Source organism: Ambystoma mexicanum, chromosome 1q, assembly GCF_040938575.1.
Source record: "Ambystoma mexicanum isolate Mex_15411 chromosome 1q, UKY_AmexF1_1, whole genome shotgun sequence".
Classification (NCBI taxonomy): domain Eukaryota; kingdom Metazoa; phylum Chordata; class Amphibia; order Caudata; family Ambystomatidae; genus Ambystoma; species Ambystoma mexicanum.
Genome location: NC_090922.1, coordinates 1,469,769,751 through 1,469,789,721, shown reverse-complemented (window position 1 = coordinate 1,469,789,721; position 19,971 = coordinate 1,469,769,751). Strand labels below are relative to the sequence as shown.

Here is a 19,971-nt window from a genome sequence, read left to right as displayed (position 1 = left end):
CAGGGGGGTGGCCGGCCTCACGGGAGGCCTGCCAGAGACACGGGGGTCTGAGGAGGCCATGTGAGCGATGGCCCCTTGGCGTGGGATAACTTTTGAAGTGTACATGCTGTTTGGCACCTTGGCCGTTTGCGCCCGTGACAGCCCCCCATGCCAGCGCTCATCCCCAGGTGCGAACCGCCTTTTATAGAGGGGGTGGGAAGGATGGGACTGGGGCATGCAGATAAGGCACAGGAAGACTGCTGAATGGAGACACACTTATGTGGATTGCAGGGGGGCGGCCTGCCTCAGGGGAGGCCTGCCTGGGGACACAGGGTCTGAGGAGGCCATATGAGCGATGGCCCCTGGGAGTGGGATACCTTTTGAAGTGTACATGCTGTTTGGCACCTTGGCCGTTTGCGCCCGTGACAGCCCCCATGCCAGCACTCATCCCCGGGTGCGAACCGCCTTTGATAGAGGGGGTGGGATGGATGGGCCTGGGGCGTGCAGGCAAGTGCGTGGGAGCGAGGGGCCATCAGGCCCCTCTCATGCTTTACTTCTCAGTAGAAACTCATACCAAGTGCCTCCAGTAGTGGGTTCGCCCCTTGCCCTTATGTGATGTTAACTTTGGATGACATTTGCGTAGATGGGAACACTGAGCATTACACGGGGCATCAATTTTTGTACCCCCTTTCCACTCCATCTTGGTGACCAGGCCTCACTGCAATAGTACAGCGCGCAGAGCACATGGCCCACACCCTCGTTCACACTCTGACTGGAAAACTCCAGAGGTATTTCCAACAGCTAATAAATGTAACACATCACTTTTCCTCTGAGATCACGGTCCTGCATGTGAACCGGCCGGAACCAAGCACATAGCTCGTTCATCTCCACAAACGTGTCCTTGCCCACGCACCCTCGCCAGTGGAAATGTACTGCCATTCTGACCCTGTGTCCCTGCAGTGTATTCTCTTCATGTGCCAGACCACTGACCACGCCATGATGCCCACCTAGCAGATCTCCAACTAACATTAGACCCCTACTGCAGTATATCGTTGCCTATCCATAACAAATGCCACATACCAGAGATTCTTGTGAGCATAGACCCACACTTCAAACAGTGTATTATAGTGGTCAAGACCCTTGACCTAAGGCCTGTATAATCCAATGTTAATTGATAGTATAGATATATGTGACTTTTATAGAGACATAACCGACTGAAAGACTTTGAACAAGTGTTATTTAGTGCATGCATTATTGATAATATATTATGTTAGCTTAGATAGTGACCACCCCACTTCACAGCGACCTGAACTTCACCCATTCCGAGCACAGATGTTTGACGTCCATCCTTGGATGGAGACACACTTGATTAATTTAAAAAATCGAAACAACCGTTGTTAAAATATATGTGGTGTTTTATTTTGTATCTTATTTTGATGACACAAAAATACAAGACTTTAAACATTGTACAGTTCAAGTTGCAGCACAGCGAGAGAAAATCCCCTGTACTGACCGCTGTCACTCGGCAATGTTTCTCTTATGGCACAAACGGCACAGGCGGGTATTACTCTTCGAACGCGGTGTCCAAGCCTCCCGTGAAGCCACCATGTAAAGGAACGATAGGCCACCAGCCTGTACCACCTGTGAAAAGGAATGAAACAAACTGTTTATAAATGACCAAGATATGTTTAATAAACGTTTGTTGTCAATGACAATTCTTGTAACTGATGGCATTCTGCTCGGACAAATGCTATCTAGACACTGCACACTAATGAACGACATTTGTGCGTTACAATGATATGTATATGTAATTTTGGATATAGTAGAAGACCATGAAATAGGAGTGGCTTGACAAGCAGAGTATGCTTACTCGTTACTCGGATTACGAGGACGAACAGTTGCGCGAAGTTCGTGCATAAGCACCATCATTATCCTCAACACGGACCGTGTGAGGCAGGCTGCCCTGAAGTCTGGCAGCTCGGTGATGCATTGCGGTCGTGGCTCTCCTTCCAAAATGTAGGCCACGCATCCCGAGTTTTCACAGTAGCAGCAGTTCTCGTCCTCGGTTGGCATTAGCTCGCACCGATTGCATGTGCACCAGATGGAAACACCGTCCATGCGACTAGGTCCAGGCTCTTCAGCTGTTGAATCGTCCTCCCAACTGCCGTCCAAAGACCCATCGTTTTCACGTGTTTCCCTTTCCAGTAGTTCCTCCTCAGTATACTCGGGCTCGTACATGTAGGGCATTATTGTAGCCATTGTGTGTTAAACAAACTAAAATAATTTATAGCGGTGGTACTGTTATCTGTTCACACGGGCTACAAGCAACGAAGGTAGCTGACCAGAGCACAGAAACGAGTCACAGAATACTCAAAGTAACACAGAGAGAGGAATAGAATCGAAAATCTGCTGCTGTGTGTTGTGCAAGGGTCTGTTTATACTTATTGAGGAAAAAAGCGTCCTGCCATTTCCATGGCGACACGTCATTAGCTGAAGCGCAGCGAATGTTGACATGAGATGTGATTTGGCATTGTGAAATGGGCGGTACGCGTCTGCTGATGACAGGCCCAGGGGCGGGGGATATGATTTAGTGCCGCAAAAGCAGGTCAGCCAGGGCGATGGGGGAAATGATAGGATTATCACAAAATGGCAGCTCCCTGATTCCTGTTTTCGCATGCATTTAATGGACGAAAACTCGGGTAAGGTCCATAGGAAATTTTTCTAAAATCGAGCGATTTAGGCTTAAAAACACATGGCCGACCCGTAGGGGCAATAACAATTTTTGACCGAACCATTCCTTTAAGGCTTCTGTAGAAATTTCAAAGCCCAGCACATATAGTTGATTTTTGGCCAGCCAAATCGTATTTTGAATGACTCGAGAGTTCATCCATATTCTGAACGAATTTAACCTGGGAGCATTTGGAAATTCAACTAGTGCAATGTCAGTGGAGACAATATCCTCTAATTGAGGAATGTCCGAGAATAAAGTCCGCACAGACCGCCGATTCAGATCATACTGCTTACATGGACTTGGTCTGCATTCCAAGTTTAAATAATGGGCTGCAGGCCACTTTAGGTGGTCTGGCAAAATGTTGTTGTTATTTATCTTTGGTTCCTCTTGTTTGGTCCCGGCAATGCTTGATGTGAGGCTTATTTCCCTATTTGAAACTAGCACTGCTTTTATTAATTGAATTATATCCGGTGCTAGGTCTGCTATGAGGGTGCCATTCTTTCCTTGTGTTTTAGGGTGGTCAGCATCAGGAGGTATAATTGTCATCTCTGATTTAGAGGCACTCCCATGTCTGATCATCCTTCAGGCAACCACCGTCAGCCGAAGGAGGACAGACGCTAGGCTGCTATGTTGGTATGCCTACATGCGGCGGTACAGGTCTATCTATATACCTTTCCTTACCACCTTGTCCTAAGCTGATAGGGGGATTCTCAGATGTAATTGGCTTCTCCACTATTGGGAGTAGCGGATGACCGGCCATGTAGGGGTCTACAGCTCTTCTAATTTCCTGCTGATGGGCATCAGTGGCATCTAGGTTTACAGTTGGTGTACCAACCGGTTTAACTGGGAATTTTTCCCTAGATGCAGGTGTCGGCATCAGAGATTTTTGCTCCTTCTCGCACAGATACCACTTCAACCAGCTCATCCAAAGGCGCATAGGGTATTACCTCCTTGTTCGAGTTGGTCAGCTGGTGAATAGCTCTGGCTTGAGCTTGCAGTTGGTATTTTTTTGAAACGGCATTCAACGCCATTACAGAGCTTTTGTTATGTACCTTAATGGCTTTGAAAAATTGTTTTGTATTTGTTGAGATCTTTATTTTCGAACTTTTTTGATTTTTAGGCACCTGTCTGTGGTTGGGCTCGGGATTTCTTTTTGGATAAGTTGGCGAAAATTATATATGTAGTTTTAGATGGTACCAGGGCCACAGATTGGCTGCAAGGAGTCATGCTGATATCGGGTTTGGGTTGGCGAGCCATCTCATAAATAATTCCCTCATGAAATGGAACCAGCGTGCTCAATTTAGGGTGTATTTGCAATGGGGTGTCATCTGGTTCAAATATTTGTTTTTTTTCACATAATGAAGTTTGGCAGGAGACTGTAGCTCTCACAATAGTCACTTTGGGTACGGACTGCACTTCTCTCGATTTCCGGCTCAACCATGTTTCATGTTTCTTTTTGCCATAAAAGGATTTGTTCCATTTGTTTTGATTGAGAAGAAAGTTTTTTGTCGAAAGACTCATATAATTGACTCAGAGAAAGCATCGTGATGTTCATGGCTTTTAGTGTTATTTATACTAATTTTGCAGCAGAATCCAATTTCGGAGATATAGAGAGATTTACAGTAGGGCTAGACTGTCTCTGCAGCGTGGGAGCAAAGGAGACCACTTGGTCTGACTTCGATTCATCATCTTCATCGAACAGAATAGGGGAGCCTGATAGGTTTATCCTTTGTGCTGGTTACATACTCGCAGGTGGATTCAGCATTGCTCTTTTGTTGTATAGTCGTTATCGAGTACATTGAGAGATTCATGATCTCTTCATCTATCCTGTCTTCATGATTTGTATGTGGTGCTTCAGACTGATTGTTGGTATTTTGATTGATCTCATTTGAGTTCATATCATCTTCTTAGTTTCCTGTATTAGGGTTGCAGTGTTTGATCTCATCACTGCATGAAGGTATCGTCAGAGCGCTGATAACCTTTTTGGTTTTTGAGTTGTTAGATTCTTTTGTATTTGCTTGGTATTTTTCCTTTTTTCTTTTTTCCTTTTTAGCTTTCTTCATTGTTCGCCTGAAGACCTAAGATAAAAGACCATTATTGTGAAAATGAAATAATGAGAAATCATTGAATACAAGAAACTTTCACTCAAGGATAAATGGAATGGCTGATTGGGTAGTAAACTAAGTTTAGGAAATCTAATATTGCTTATGTTGGTCAGAAGCCAAACTATGACTAATTACTTGTTGTATGTTATACACGTTTTGATTTATACTCATTGTTTTGTAGACATCTCTCCTGATGAGCCACTACAAAAAGTGGTGAAACTCATGTTGAGGAGAGAGTTATGAGAGAACCTACTGGAACCAGATTATGAAATATTGAAATTTAAAACTGACTGACAACAGAAATAGATATGTCTTTTCACAAAACTTTTAAGAAACCGGTTGCCGCATTTGGACATAATCCCCTTTCTCTAAAAACAGATAATGGTACCCTAACACAAACTACTGCTGCCTTGCATAAACTCACAGTATACATGGAAAATGGGGCAGGAGTTACCGGAGATTCGTGGTTCTTTTCTCTTGGGTGGCATCTTGGGTGAGCCTCGCTGCAAGGATATTGTTAGCTATATTTGTCTTTTTTCATACTTTTTTCTGTTCCTATTGTGAGAAAAACCAGAAGGTGTCTCACCCACTAGTCCCCGAGGATCTGTCATCCAGGTGGACAGGACACGGCATCGATTTGGATCCAGTTCCTGGGGATGGACAAGTGCGGTGGGAGGTAAGGGGTCTTCGGGGAGGGACACCGGATGGTGAGACACGCTATCCCCTTCCCTATAACACCTTTACTCCCTCCTACCATATAGGATATTTAGGAACTCTACCCCCCCCCCACTTTTACAACACAAACACTTTCACACGGACAGCTTGCTATGGGAGAAAACAGACTAACACCCGAGCAGTATACCTGACGTGTCCCAATACAATGGTTAGGCGAGGTCAGGAAATGACTGACCATCACACACCTGACATCCATTATGCTTTCCCACATGGATAAAAGGCGGAGCATGAGAGCACTCTCTGAGCGAGGGCAAAGGACATGAGGAAACAGCAGTTTCGAGCCGGCAGCTGAACAAGAGAAAGAAGACTGCAAAACAGAAGGGGATCGCAAGGAGGGAAAATCCATTTACCTTTTCATCACGGAACTGTTACTTTCCAGAAACCTCAAGAATAGAAAGTGTAAGACCGGGAAACCAGGCTGAAGAATCTTGCATTGTGCGTCAGAGATGCCTTGGTCCCTCACGCGTCAATAAGGCTGAGAGAAGTCCCAGCCGCCATGGTACCGTCCTTGGCTTCAAGATCAAAGTAGCGTCAATGAAATCAACACAGCCGGTGAGTTGCGGAGACCGATACAAGACTGGTCTGTGTTGAAGCCAAGATTACAAGCAACGACATGGATGGCGAACGCTGGAGCAAACATTGTTAAAACATGTGTGATAAGATTTGGAAGTAAAGTTGAACTGCTGATGAGTGATTGAACTTTAAAAGCAAGATACAATAAAAGATACTGTGGGCATCACAGATCAGGCCCTGGCGTGGCTCGTCTCCTTTCTCTCTGACCGGCCCTCCCAGGTGGAACTAGGGTCTTTTCTCTCCTCTTTCACACTCTCTACTTGTGGTGTCCCGGAGGGATCTAACCTATCCCCCTGGTCCTTCAATATCTACATGGCCCCCTTAGCCCACAGGATCTCTACCTTTACCTCTAACTTTCAGTGTTATGCAGGTGACACACAGCTCTCTTTCAGGCTGCCCTTGGCTGCCTCCTCGCTCATCCCTGATTGTCTATCCGCAATTCAGTATTGGTGTGCTGCTAACAATCTCTGCCTGAATGCCAGTAAAACAGAGAATGTACTCATTGGGACTCCTGCTCCTGCTTTCCCACTGGCTGGCCTCCCATGGCCCTGCGCCCTCACCTACCAATTAGGCAAAAAATCTAGGGGTCATCTTCGACTCCACTCTCCTTCTCTTCTCACATCTCAGACATCTCCAAAAGTCCCACTACCAACTGCACCTCCTCAGAGGTATTCTACCTTTTCTCATTTTTCCCCAGAGGCTCACCAACTGAAGAGCCCTGGTTTTCTCCAGTCCGGACTACAGCAACAGCCTCTTTCTCAATCTTCCTACTTCTACTCTCCTCTACAACTCACCCAGAACAGAACCGCAAGACTTATCCTTGGCCTCAAGCCGAGGGACCGCATCTCTCTGGCACTGAAATCCCCCCACTGGCTCCTTGTGGCTACAAGGATCAAGTTCAAGACCATCTGCATAATCCACAAAGCTTTCTGGGCCCGGGGCTCACACTATCTACAACTCTCTCTTCCTAAATACTCTCCCTTGCCCATCCTCCAACTCTCTGCGGGTGAGCCGCTTTCACAGAGATTTGGGGGTAGATCTTTATCCTCTGCAGGTGCCTCCCTCTGGAACAGCCTCCCTACCTCCGTCTTAAGCCAGAGCACTGTAATTCCTGAACTCCTCAAGACCTTCCTCTTCTCTTCCTCTTTCTTTCTCCGTCTCCCCTGCTAACCTCTGTTCTTTTTCTCACCACCTTCTTTCTCCTTCATAACTCTGGTCAGTTTTTGCTGACTGGTTGCCTGCTTCACCTTCAGAGCCTTACAGGTCCCAGGCTCCCCTGCCAGTCTTTTGCACTTACCTACGGCCCGCTGTAATATGTTCAGCATTGCTGCACTTTCAGCTTACGCTCCATGAGCGGGGCAACCTCTCTGCACTTAACCCACGGCCCCGCTGGACTGGGCTTGTTTGTTCCCACCATCCCCCGCTAGTTTGTTCATCTGTCCTGATGTCTCTCCTACAACGCCCCACCGCCCCCCTTTTTTTGTCCCACCTCTCTAGCTTGGTCGCAACTGTATCACTTCATGCACTTGCACTAGGAGAAATGCCGTCAGGCCTAGAATGCTAGTTTTTCTGTTAGATCACTCTGAAACTTCAAACTTCCCGCCTAGAAGCACTTTGAAGCACTCCACCTGTGTATAAGCGCTGCATAAATAATTACAATCACCTTTGATAGAATGGTCCACCACCGCGCGGGTGCTCAAAGGTCTCTGTGGCATCCAGCTGAGAAGTGGCAAAAGTGAAGGGGCGCTAGCGAGCCCGACCGAAATGGCTGCGAGCCTGTGAAGCTCCACTGCACACTTAAATCCAGTTGATAATCAGAACTGTATCCAGACTCCCGCCAATCTATCTACAACAGAATTGAGGTGGTAGGAGGGACGGGACCCTGCAGACGCTTTCCCCCGAGAAAATCGGAGCCGGGAAAGCCTACGCCGCCAAACTCACAGCGGAGACAGTGGAAACAGCGTCCGTGTTGCCGAGTGAGGGAAATTAAGTGAGATCCGAGTGAGATTAAGACTACAGGTAGAAACAATAAATCCCCTTTGGTATCAGTCTGTACCAGGAATATTTAGTTGGTAGCTGTGGAGATGAGCAGTATGTATTCAGGGTTTCCACATTAAGACTACAATACTATGGAAACAGCGGCCGTGTTGCCGAGTGAGGGAGGAGCTACAGCAGACCCGGCGGATCCTTGCAGCGTGGCTTAAGTGGAGCTCCTCCTGGAGGAATCGGATAAATGTGAACATGACCTGGTGTACCCAGACCCCGGGATCGCCTGAGAGTGGCGCAGACAGAGAACTGTTCAGGTGAAGACTCGTGGTTTGATTCGGACTGCGGGCCGGTGGTGGACTTGGCGGACTGCCGGGCGGGAGCCTTCATCGTCCGGCATCCGGGGGTGAGACGTCCATCAACGGGGGAGCGGAGGGCAGCACAGAGGCGGGCCCTACCTAGAACCCCTTGGGGCAGTGTGAGAGCAGCGGCTCAGTTCCGCAACGGCAGCCGTAAGATGCCGGAGTGGTGCTGCAGAGTGCAGAGGAAGCGGTGAGAGGCGGCCATTGTTGCGGCAAAGGGAAAGGGACATTAGGCCGCCTGCTTCGGTAGCGGAGCTCGCCCACCAGAAGCGCCACACAACACACACATCAGCCCGGACATGAGAGGTCTTCAGCTTGAGGGGATCCTGCCGCAGAGAGTACCCCACGCAAAGCAAGGCATAACCCTGACTGGGCTGTGGCGCGCCAGCAGCTCTATATCTATTAAAAACAACAAATAAAACTGAGTGTCTTGGCGACCAGGAGACCGATGGGGGACCTAGGCCAATGATCAGCGGCGTCTGGGGGAAGCAGAGGGCATTGTCGACCCGTCTCTCCATTGAGAGATCAGCAGCTACACGGGAAGGCAAATAGTAGCTATCCATACGACTTATGCCCCCCCCCCCCTTCCAAAACCACATGAAGGAAACCAAAGACAAATATACGGATTGGAGAGGCCAACGATTCATCCGGCCCCTTGGGTTTGCCTGGAGCGTTGGAGTCACTTCTGAGTGCACAAGGCCGATAGGCAGGCCCTTAGGGAGCACTACAGAAGATTAAGACTACAGGTAGAAACAATAAATCCCCTTTGGTATCAGTCTGTACCAGGAAGATTTAGTTGGTAGCTGTGGCTAAGCAGTCAGACTTATCTCAAGAGGGAGATGAGCAGTATGTATTCAGGGTTTCCACATTAAGACTACAATAGTATGGAACAAGGAAACACTGACCAAAGCTTTGTATCAAAAATAATATATATATTTATTTTACACACTATGATGTTCACACACAAATCACTATTATAAAAGCAAGTTTAATCAGTCAAGAAAAGTATACACAACTCCCTATTTAAATTGTAGACAAGTTTGAGCAAGAGTGAAAACTGAGCAAATCGGCACAGTGAAAACCAAGCAGAAATAGCACTCTATCAATTTCTCAAAAGGGAGTGAAAAGCCAAGTTATACAGCAATATACTCTTAATCACACCGGCAACACTTCCCAAGAAGATTGTGAACAAGTTAGGCAAGGCAGTGCTTCAGCATGTATAATATTGAGGTGAAAACCGAGCAAAATGGAACTTCACAAGTTTAAAAAGAGGGAAGGAAAAGGTGTTTATAAGAGTTAGGTGCACCAACACATTTCTAGGTGAGAAGCAATCTAGAGAAGTCAGTTGTAACAGATTTAGCCAGAGTCAATAGGCCTGTGCCAGAGTCATTGGTACAGGGCAAAGTGCCCAGGAACAAAATGTTCTTGTAGCTGCAGTCACGTCTTTGTTAAACGATTCGAAAAGGCGGTTGCAGAAGGTGAAAGACAATGTTAGATGTTCGGGGCAGCCAACCCAGTAGGTAGGTAAAGGATTTTAAACTCCTGTAGCAGTACCCAACGAACAGGGAGGCCTGGCGGAACACTATAACTTAAAAGTAGAAGAGGCTCCTGCGGTGACAGTAGTTCCTGGCAGTTCCTGCAGTTCGGGAGATCCAGCAGAGGAAGAGAGGCTCTCGTCGTGGAGGATGGTTCGAGTTACTGCACTGCCCAGGGATGAAACCAGCCGCGGTGCTGCTTAAGGAATGAAAGGTATGCTCCTTTAAATCGCGGTCCGGGTGGACGGGTGCCTGGCTACCAGGTCTCCGAGTGCTTGGCACTGGCGATTCGACCAAGGCAGGTCCTGGAAGGCGATTGGCGAACTGGTTGGCCCCACCAGCTCAAGGGAAGAAGACTCTTGCAGGTGAAGATCTTCTCGAGTCGTTGGAGAAAAGTGGTGGGGATATGCAGCAGGGCTTCACCGTTGGTTCAGTCGTTGCAGATGTCTTTGGCTTTTCTCCTCTTCAGCTTCTTAGTTCCTGTGGCAACGTCTTGTCCTCCATTCCTCAGGACCCTGCTTTTATGCAGCAAGACCCCCCATTCATACAGCCTAGCTGTCACTCACACAGTTTGGTGGCTCTCCTGGCGGGAGAATCCCCCAGCCTATCAGGGCAGAGTGCGACTTGGGTTGCGTAGTCAACCGTGTCCAGGGTGCCTATTCCCCCTCCCACACATCCTGACTACCCCAGACTCAGTGGCGCCTAGAGGAGGGCTTCTGTGCAGAAGCCTGCCAAAAAGACGAACAAAGGATCCCCAACCTGGGTTAGGACTATAGAGAAAGACACGAAAAAGAAATTAAATCCAAGTTCTGGCAATAAAAACCTGCCGGAGTAAAGTTAATAATAAAATAAACCGGCGGTATGTTAGAGGCTGTCAGTAAAAGTGGTAGCCTCGAACAATGGGAAAATCCCATAGGGAAATATTCACGGTCGAATATTTATGGTAGTAACCACTGCCACCAGCCAGAAACTTTTGAGAGAGGGACTGTACAGTACCCACTCGAAACTGAACACTAGGGAAAAACTATTAACCCTTCCCAGTACCTCCATAGTAAGATGGGTTGTACTGGTTTTGTTAATTAGATTTGGCTAGTAAAGTCAATGGGGACTTTACAGGCCCTGGGAGACAGTAGTCAGTCCCAGGGCTTGGACTCTGTTTGGGGGTCGCTACGACACCCCTGCGGTACAGCACGGAGGGTACTATGTACCACACATGAAAAACCGCTAAAACCATAAGCACACAAGATAGCCTAAAACACACACTAGCAATCTGTCTAAGAGTGGGAAAAAAGGGTCTCTTAGCAGGAGAAAAAAACGTACCCCTCAAATCCAGTAAAGCTGTTGGGGGACTCTATAGGTAAGGGAAATTAGCAGTAGAAGAGAATTCTCCCTAACAGTGTGACTTCGCATGTTGTTAATATCATTAAGATGTAACTGAGGGTGCTGGAGCAGGGTGCTAGCCGGCGGTATCCTCAAACATCGCGGGACCCAGCGTATCTCAGAAGCCTGAGAGGTGAAGGATTACTGGGAAGCAACTATTGAGTGGTCGTGCTGGGAACTTGCACCTTGGTCCGGCGACCCTGACTATCAGTTGGAAGGGGTACCGGTCAAACATCACTGCACAATCTAGTGGGGACGAACCACCTTGCCCTTCCACGGAGCTCGGGCAGCACAGAACGCACTGCAGGCAGTGAGGTGCTGTTTGTCGGGGCTGAACACCAGTGGAACTCCGGGAGTTGGGGCGAGGCGAGGACCACGCTCAGAACCTTGCAAGCGAACTTGGATTCTATTCCACGTGCTGAGTCAGATCTCGCATAGTGAGCACTGACTGACATGTCCAAAGCTGGCAAGGGTGGGAAGCAGCAAGCTAAGCTGAACTTTGACATGGCGTCGCAGAAAAAAGAAGCAAGCCTATGTAGGATTCACAGGAGGCCCAACCTTCGACATTCCCTGCGGATCAAGCATCGGCCTTCCAGGACATTGAGGTGATGCTTGCGTAATTACAATCAGGTATACAGTCCTTAGACGGGAAACAAGACTCGTTGACTTGCAAAGTGGATCACATGCAGGTGAGGTTGAACAAACATGGGGAGAGACTTGATGAGGCTGAGGGCAGGGTCTCGAGAGTGGAGGATGAGGCGGCCTCTACCTCCAAAGACATGATTGATGTCAAGAGGGCTCTGAAGGAGCTCACAGAGAAGCAGGAGGACCTGGAGTCACGCTCCAGGCGAAACAACATCAGGATAGTGGGGCTGTCGAAGACGCAAGACCGGAAAAACATGGTGGAGCTGGTAGAGGAGATTATTCGGGAGGCACTGGGTCCCGAGGGCTTCTCATCATCCTGCATTGTGGAAAGGGCGCACAGAATTCAGAGTGGCAGGAGGCCTGTCCCAGGGGCTCAACCCCATCCACCGATTGCCCGCCTGTTGAATTACCAGGACAGGGACACCGACGTCTTTTCCAGGTCCTGCGAGGGGAAGAGGGAGCTAATAACGAGCCATTCGTAATGTGCCCGTTATTACCTCCCTCCCCCATTCCCATTGAGCCCTATGTGGGCTCAAATGGGGATGGAGAATGGTTCCTTCAAGGAGGCATTACCGGGTCATCCAATGTTGGAATGACCCGGTTATTCATCATTGAAGGAACCCGGTAATGGAGCCCGGGTTGGAGGCAGCCATGGTGCTAATAGCACAATGGCTTCCTCCAAACTCGTAATGAGGCCAATAGTCTACTACAAAGGAGACCCGATACGATTAGTCCCCGACCTTTCTGATAAAGTGCAGGCGTCCAGAAGAACATTTATCGCCGTCAAGAAAAGATTGCGGGATAGGGACATGAAGTATGCCATGATGTTTCCGGCAAAGTTAAGAATTGAGCATGAAGCAAACTGGTTTCTTTTTTCAAACCCCTGAAGACGCCAGCTCCTTTTTGGACCTGCTGCTACGATCCACAAGTTCCCGATATAACAATACATGAGATAACTCCGGGATTCATAGCACGGTTTAAATTGCCTAATATTGTTACAATCTATTATGGTGGAATGTTCTGGATACATTATACCTAATGAGTGCAGGGAGGGTCGGCTCCTAACCTCCCCCATAGCGAAAGCTCGATAATATCTTATGGTTGGGGTTGTTAATGCACTGAAATGTTGGGGCAATCAGTGGGGGGTAAGGGGGTATGGTCTTTTCTTAGAATGGGAATGTTGGAGGGCGGGGTGGGGTTGGTGGGTTTTCACTGACGATTGGTGTATCCGGCACGGGAGGGTAGGAGTTCACTGTAGGGTGGGTGAGAAGGAGGGTCAGAAAGAGCAATAGAACACTGACATGTTGGAGGATTGTTGGTAGAGGTGGGGGGAGGAGATGTAGCGGTACGGATGGTGCAAATACACCAACAGATGAGAGGCGATCTGGGTAGCCATGATGGTTCACTCACTAATGGCGACACTTAATTTTATGACCTGGAATGTCCGGGGCCTTAACAGCCCCCCTAAATGCTGGAAAAAGTCTTACAACACCTGAGACGCCATCAGGTGGGGGTGGCCTTCCTCCAGGAGACCCACCTGATGGCAGAAACAGAGTCCAGTCTAAATTTGGCAAGAGCTGAGGGTGTCATAGGTACTTCTCCTCTTACTCCTCTTATTCCAGGGTGTGCATCATGGTGCATAGTTCGGTAGGATTCCAACAGACCAAGGTTCTGAAAGATGAGGAGGGCAGGGCCCTGATAGTGCAAGGGATTATCCAAGGGAAGGTTTATACACTGATCTGCTATTATAGGCCTAATCAGGACACGGCGGAATCTTTGGAGTGGGTTGAGAGGCAATTGAGGGGTATCCCAGAAGGGGAAATCTTGCGGGCAGGGGATTTTAACTTGGTGATGGACTGGACCCAGGACCGCCTGGGTGGCACCCACGCCTGAGCAGTAGACGTTCTGAAAGAATTCGGGGTATGCTGGTGATTTGGGGAATGGAGGATGTATGGAGAGTGAGGAATCCGGCCGTACATCAATTTACACACTTTTCCGCTCCACACAATATAGCTGCACGACTGGATTATTTCCTAATATCCCATGCACTCTTGGGACAGACCAGTGGGGTAGAAATAATGGCTTGCACCCTTTTGGATCATACCCCCGTTTTACTGACCATCTGAGGAGACGAGTGGGAGCGGGGCCTTCCTGGAGATTTAAGAGTGATGGTCTGTTTCGAGCGCCCTATTACTTTGAGATTAATAAGGGGTCGGTGACTTCAGTGGCCAACCTGTGGGAGGTATTTAAATGCATGATAATGGGGGTGTGTATAGCCAGGAAGTCGGGAATCATGAGACGGATACGGAAAGAACTAGCCGACAAAGAAGAGGAGATACAAATCCTGCAGGAAGCGGCCTCCACCCCAACTAAACTTCAACAAGGGGAAATAATGCAGAAGCTTCAGGAGTTTCACACTCTCTTGCCCAGAGGGAGGTAAAATACCAGTGGGATAGGACGGCCCCTCGCCAATATGGGGAAGGCCAGGCCCCAGAATGGTCATCTGCTAAGGCCACTCGGATTAGCGGGCAGGAGAATAGAATAACAGTAATCACTGATGAGAGGGGGGTGGCTCAATTTGAAGATGAGAAAATAGTTCTCAACTTCCACAAATGTTGTAGTCTCCTGTACTCCACCCAGTTAAGGGCCACACTGACAGATATATACACTTATCTGGACTAGGTGGGATTGCATTGGTGCTCGGATGGGCAGCGGGAACGGCTGAACAGACCACTAACATTGGAGGAGGTAGTCTGGGCCATAAAGTCACTATCGGCTGGGAAGTCTCCCGGTCCAGACGGCTTCACAGCGGAATTTTATAAATGTTATGTTGACAAATTGGCACCATATCTATTGCAAGTTTATCAACAGGCAGTGCCTGAGGGACGACTCCCAGATTTCCCTCAAAGAAGCAGTGATTGTTGTATTGTTAAAACCTGGGAAGCCTGCGAGGGAGTGCTCCTCGTATCGCTCAATCTCGCTCATTAATCTTGACAATAAAATAATGGCCAAAGTGCTGGCAGCTAGACTAGCACCACTGATGCCGAATATAGTCCGAGCTGACCAAGCGGCATTTAACCCTGGGCGATCAACATCATTTGAGCTACGGAGAATGTTCGGCCTAATGGCGTCATTGACGAGGGACGAGCCGGCGGTTGCGGCTCCACCAAAGCATTTGATTCTGTCGAGTGGACGTTCTTGTTCACAATCTTGCATAGATTGGGCTTGTGAGGGCTATTCAGCTCCTTGATATCACTGTTATATAAAGATCTGGTGGCCAGGGTGAGGGTAAATGGGCAAACAACTGAGCCAATACCACTCGAGCGAGGGACACACCAGGAAAGTCTGCTATCTCCCCTGTTGTTCGCCCTGGCGATGGAGCCATGGGCTGAACGGGTTAGGGAACTGCATATGCACTGAGGAGTTCAACTACACACTCATCGGGTGGTGATCTTGCTATATACGGACGATATGGTCCTGTTCATCCGTCGCCCCAAGGTCAACCTAGATCTGATCATGTTAGACGTCCAGCTTTTTGGGCAACTGTCTGGGCTCAAAGTGAATACTAGTATGTTGGTCATGTTCCTGCTAACGGATGCGACGGACCGGTTTCAAGATAACTGGGGATTTTAGTCAGCACCCGCTATCTGGGGATTACTATAGCCAGGGAGGAAGGGGTCGTCTACTGCAGAAATTACTTGGAAACACTCGAATCAGCCAAATCGGCAATGCTTAGGTGGAGCTCACTCCCACTCAACCTATATGCTAGGATTTCGGTAATCAAGATGACCATTCTTCCCAGGTTTCTCTGTGTTACTTAACGAACCCATTATAGTGCCCAAAAAATACTTCCGGGACCTCCGCTCAGCAGTGACAAAATTTATTTGGGCTGGTAAGCAGGCACGGGTCTCTTGGGACAAGCTTGTGGCACCCGTTGGGGAGGGGGGGGGTCTAGCCCTGCCGGACTTTGAACTATATTACATAGTGGCATAAGCTAGTTTCCTGCGGTACTGGTATGGGATGGTGGCTGAACGTCGACATGTAGAGATAGAGATTGATTGCATCCCCAGCATTACAACGGGAAGTTATCCTCACTGCACTGAACCGATTGCGCATAACCCGGAACATGGTGGATCTGACATGCAAGGCTTGGACCCTTCTGGAACGTAAAACTACAAGGGATACACCTTATTCGCCAGAGCTCCCGGTTACGTATATCCCGCATTTCTTCCTGACCAGTGAAACGGGTTATGTGGCTCTGATGAAAAGGTTGGAAGTGACCAAATTTGGAGACCTGTTCCCAAGTGGGCGGTTTATATGAATCGACAAATTGAAAGAGAGAGGGGATCCTATCTGCGCTAGATATATTTTCGTACTACAGGTGGCTGGTGGCGCTGCAGCAGCTGCTCCCGTCTTTCCCTGAGCAGTCCCGCACGGCAGATATACTTGATAAAATGATACGGAGGTGTCTGGGGCGTTGATTAACATTCGAACTGTATTTGATGGCTCTGAGAAACAGACCAGTAACCGCGACATCGTTACGGGAGGTGTAGGAACGGACTTTGGGCAGGGAGATATCAGCAGCTATGTGGGGATACTGCTGCGAGATGAGTAGGAAGGGGACGATCTGCACTAGATTTAAACTGATTCACTTTTAGTTTTTGCATCAATACTACTACTCTCCGGCCTGCAGTGATTCGGCCCAGACTTCAAGCAGCCTTGATATCTTGCATCAAATTACTGTACACATGTCCCATGCCCAAAGTCCTGATCAACTCCTTAACCTCGTCTTCCTTTGCTCTGCTAGGGGGCACCCGCCAGCGCTGCCCTTTCTCCCCCATTCTTTTTGCATTGGTTATCAAACCAATGGTGTGTGTGTGTGTCTGTCTGTCTGTCTGTCTGTCTGTCTGTCCCCTTGTAGCCAGCCCTTTTGGACTAATCCCCTTACCATTGACTATGAAGTCTAGTGCTGTGGGGAGTTGTAGTCCAAAACATCTGGAGATACAAAGGTTGAAAAGCCCGGATGTAGGGGATGCTGGCCTACCGTATGTATAAGCAAGTGTACATATGCTCAGGTGCTGGGAGAATGTGCAAGCAATATGAGGGCTGGGATGAAGGGCTCCAGGGATTGTGCACTTGAACATTGAGGATCAGAAGCGGTCGAGGCGAGTGGTTTCATTCTAGAAAGGATTTTGTTTGAATGCTGAGAAGAATAAGCAGATCTGTTGTGGTACGGATCTTGTTATGGTTCCGACATTTAGAATGATGCTGCGCTCAGGAGAAGGCGATAAGGTAGTGAGACTCAGGTGCTTTCAGCTAGAAGCATGTTATTTAAAGCAGACCAGCATGTGGAATTATTGATGGCCAACCATAAGAAAAATGTATCCACACGGCCAGGACTAAGATCTTCGCTACAACCTGAATTATAGGTTACTTAATATCTCAACCATTGACTATTGCACAGTACCTTGATTACAGGCTTGTGTTGTGGAGAGTGACTGTAAAATGGAATGGTTGGTTCTAGTAGGAAATTACTTCCATCTTCTGAGCAGAACTAGTTCCGCTGCAGGGGTAGCATTTACATGTTATTACATTGTAACTAGCACATAATTAGGATTTTACTTTACTATAAAGCCCAAGTGGTGGCAACATCTAAGAGATTTTAACCAGTGCACCTGCAACTCTCCTGTCAAGGACGCGGTTAAGGATGCTGCTGTTAAAAGAACATTAAGCCAAGACTTTTTTGTGCGTTAAGAGTCTAGCATGTGGTCTACCAAGCTGACGGCATGCGATGGAGGGCATAATCTGATGGGTTCCTGAGAGCACACAGATGTGAGGAATTGTCATCTGCCAAGGGTGTAGAAGCCACTGCTTTTAAGATTTGTATTGATTAATACAATGTTAGGGCTTTTTGAATATTTTATATATTTGGCTGACCAACAGACGGTCTGCCACTCAAGCCACTTGTCTGAGGGAGCAAAATGGGCACAGTGTGGCCCCAAGGTTGACTGCCCAAAGTGCTCATTTGGGCGCATAGACTTTCATAACTTGTAAGCCCCAGGTGAATGTGGACCAAGCAGGCTTGAGCCAGCTGATAAGGCTTTGGTTCGTCTGCTATCTTTTATGTCACATATTTACTTTACAGTTTTTTTTAATGTTGCTATCAATTATGGTATTTTGGTTGGTTTAGATCTGTCATTATTGTCTATTTATGGTTTGTAATATGTTTTGTTGAGTACCTTGAATCTGCCTTTTTAGCACTCTTTGCGCTTTATAAATAGTAAATGAACAGATGCAGCTTAGAAGTAATGTGTTGGAAAGATTGTCCTGGGCTTGTCTGCTGACAAAGACGATTTGGCATCCTTTTTGCCTGTCTAGACTGCCTATATTTTTCCATTGGAGATGGTTCTGATGATGTACCCCTTGTGTGTGGCAGGTGGAGAAAGAACAAGCCACTGCCTTCCAGCGGCTGATGGGAAAACCCACTCCAAAACTCAACCAGAGCGCTGACATCGAGGAGTGCGGTAAGTGAGGCGCCTGCATAGGAGTCGGAGGGATACAGTTCCACTAGTCAACATAAGAGAACTGGGTCTACCAGGATCCTACGAGGAGCAGGGATATTTGAGGAGATGTGGTAAACCCAGACTCCAACTGGTATTGTGAGACCGAATGCCCACACTACCAGAAGAAAATGTTAAAGCATGCTTAACAGTAGGAAGGTGAAGGCCAAGCGCTATACTGCCATGCCAATTCTTGGAGCAGGAAGATCTCTGTCATCAAGTGGGTGCTCGCAGCATTGCACAGCGAGAGAGAGCCATCATTAACCCACCAAATACCTATGCCCTCTGCAAGCAGAGGCCTATACATTCTGAAGGGGAGAGGGGAGATTATTCCATGTTTAGGAAGAAAAAGCAATGTGGCAGGAACATATTTACCCTGTGCAGGAGGTTGGACATCCTCCCCCTGTGCATGCAGAGGAAGGTGCCTGCCCATCCTGTGCAGGAAGAGGAAGGCCTCAGTCCTCTCCAGGAAGGCAAAGGCCTCATTGCTGTGCAGGAAGAGCAAGTCCTCTGGGCCTACAGGAAGAGCAAGTCCTCTGGGGCGTGCAGGAAGAGGAAGGCCTCTGGGGCGTGCAGGAAGAGGAAGGCCTCTGGGGCGTGCAGGAAGAGGAATGCCTCTATGGCGTGCAGGAAGACAAAGGCATCTGTGTTGTGCATGTAGAGGAAGGTGTCTGCCACTCTGCTGGAAGACGAAGGCCTCAGTGCTGTGCACAAAGAGGAAGTTTCCTGTCCTGTGCATGAAGAGGGAGACCTCTGCACTTTACAGGGAGAGGAAGACTTCAGTGCTCTGCAGGAAGAGAAAGGTCTCTGAACTGTGCAGGAAGAGGAAAGCCTCTGTGTGTGCAGGAAGAGGAAGGAACTTGCCATGTGCAAGAAGAGGAAGGCGCCTCTCCTGTGCAGGAAGCGGGAGGGAGGGAGGCCTCTGCCGTGCAGGAAGAGGGAGCACCTGTACTGGACAAGAAAAGGGAGGCCCCTGTACTGGACAGGACGAGGGAGACTACTGGTGTGCAGCAAAAGGAAGTCCTCTGCACTAGGCAAAGGGATGAAGGCCTCTCTACTGTGCAGAAAGAGGATGGCTCTTCATTTGATAAAGAGAGGGAGCCTACTGCCACGAGCAAGGAGAGGAAGATCTCTACATTGTGCAGGGAGAGAAAAATGTCCACATTGTTCAGGAAGAGGAGGGGGGAATCCACTTTTTAGTTAGAGGAACAGCAGCCATTCTTCACGCGTGTACAGGGAGAGAAAGGCCTCTCACTGTGCAGGTTCAGAAAGGCTCCATGCAGGGTGAGGAAGCCCTTTTCACAATGCTAATTGGCCTTCTGGCTCTGTGATTACATAGGCAGATGAAACATAGCCCTCTGCTATTTGTCACACCTGCCT

General features: G+C 48.3%; 1 protein-coding gene across 3 annotated transcripts in view; it reads left to right on the top strand.

Moving 5' to 3' along the window:
- MUTYH (mutY DNA glycosylase) overlaps positions 1-19,971 on the top strand; it is a 523,937-nt gene that overhangs the window by 443,617 nt on the left and 60,349 nt on the right. For all 3 annotated transcript variants that reach the window (XM_069642363.1, XM_069642364.1, XM_069642365.1), the window contains exon 11: positions 18,468-18,555. In XM_069642363.1, the coding sequence (XP_069498464.1) occupies positions 18,468-18,555 (88 nt within the window). The remainder of the gene's footprint in view (positions 1-18,467; positions 18,556-19,971) is intronic.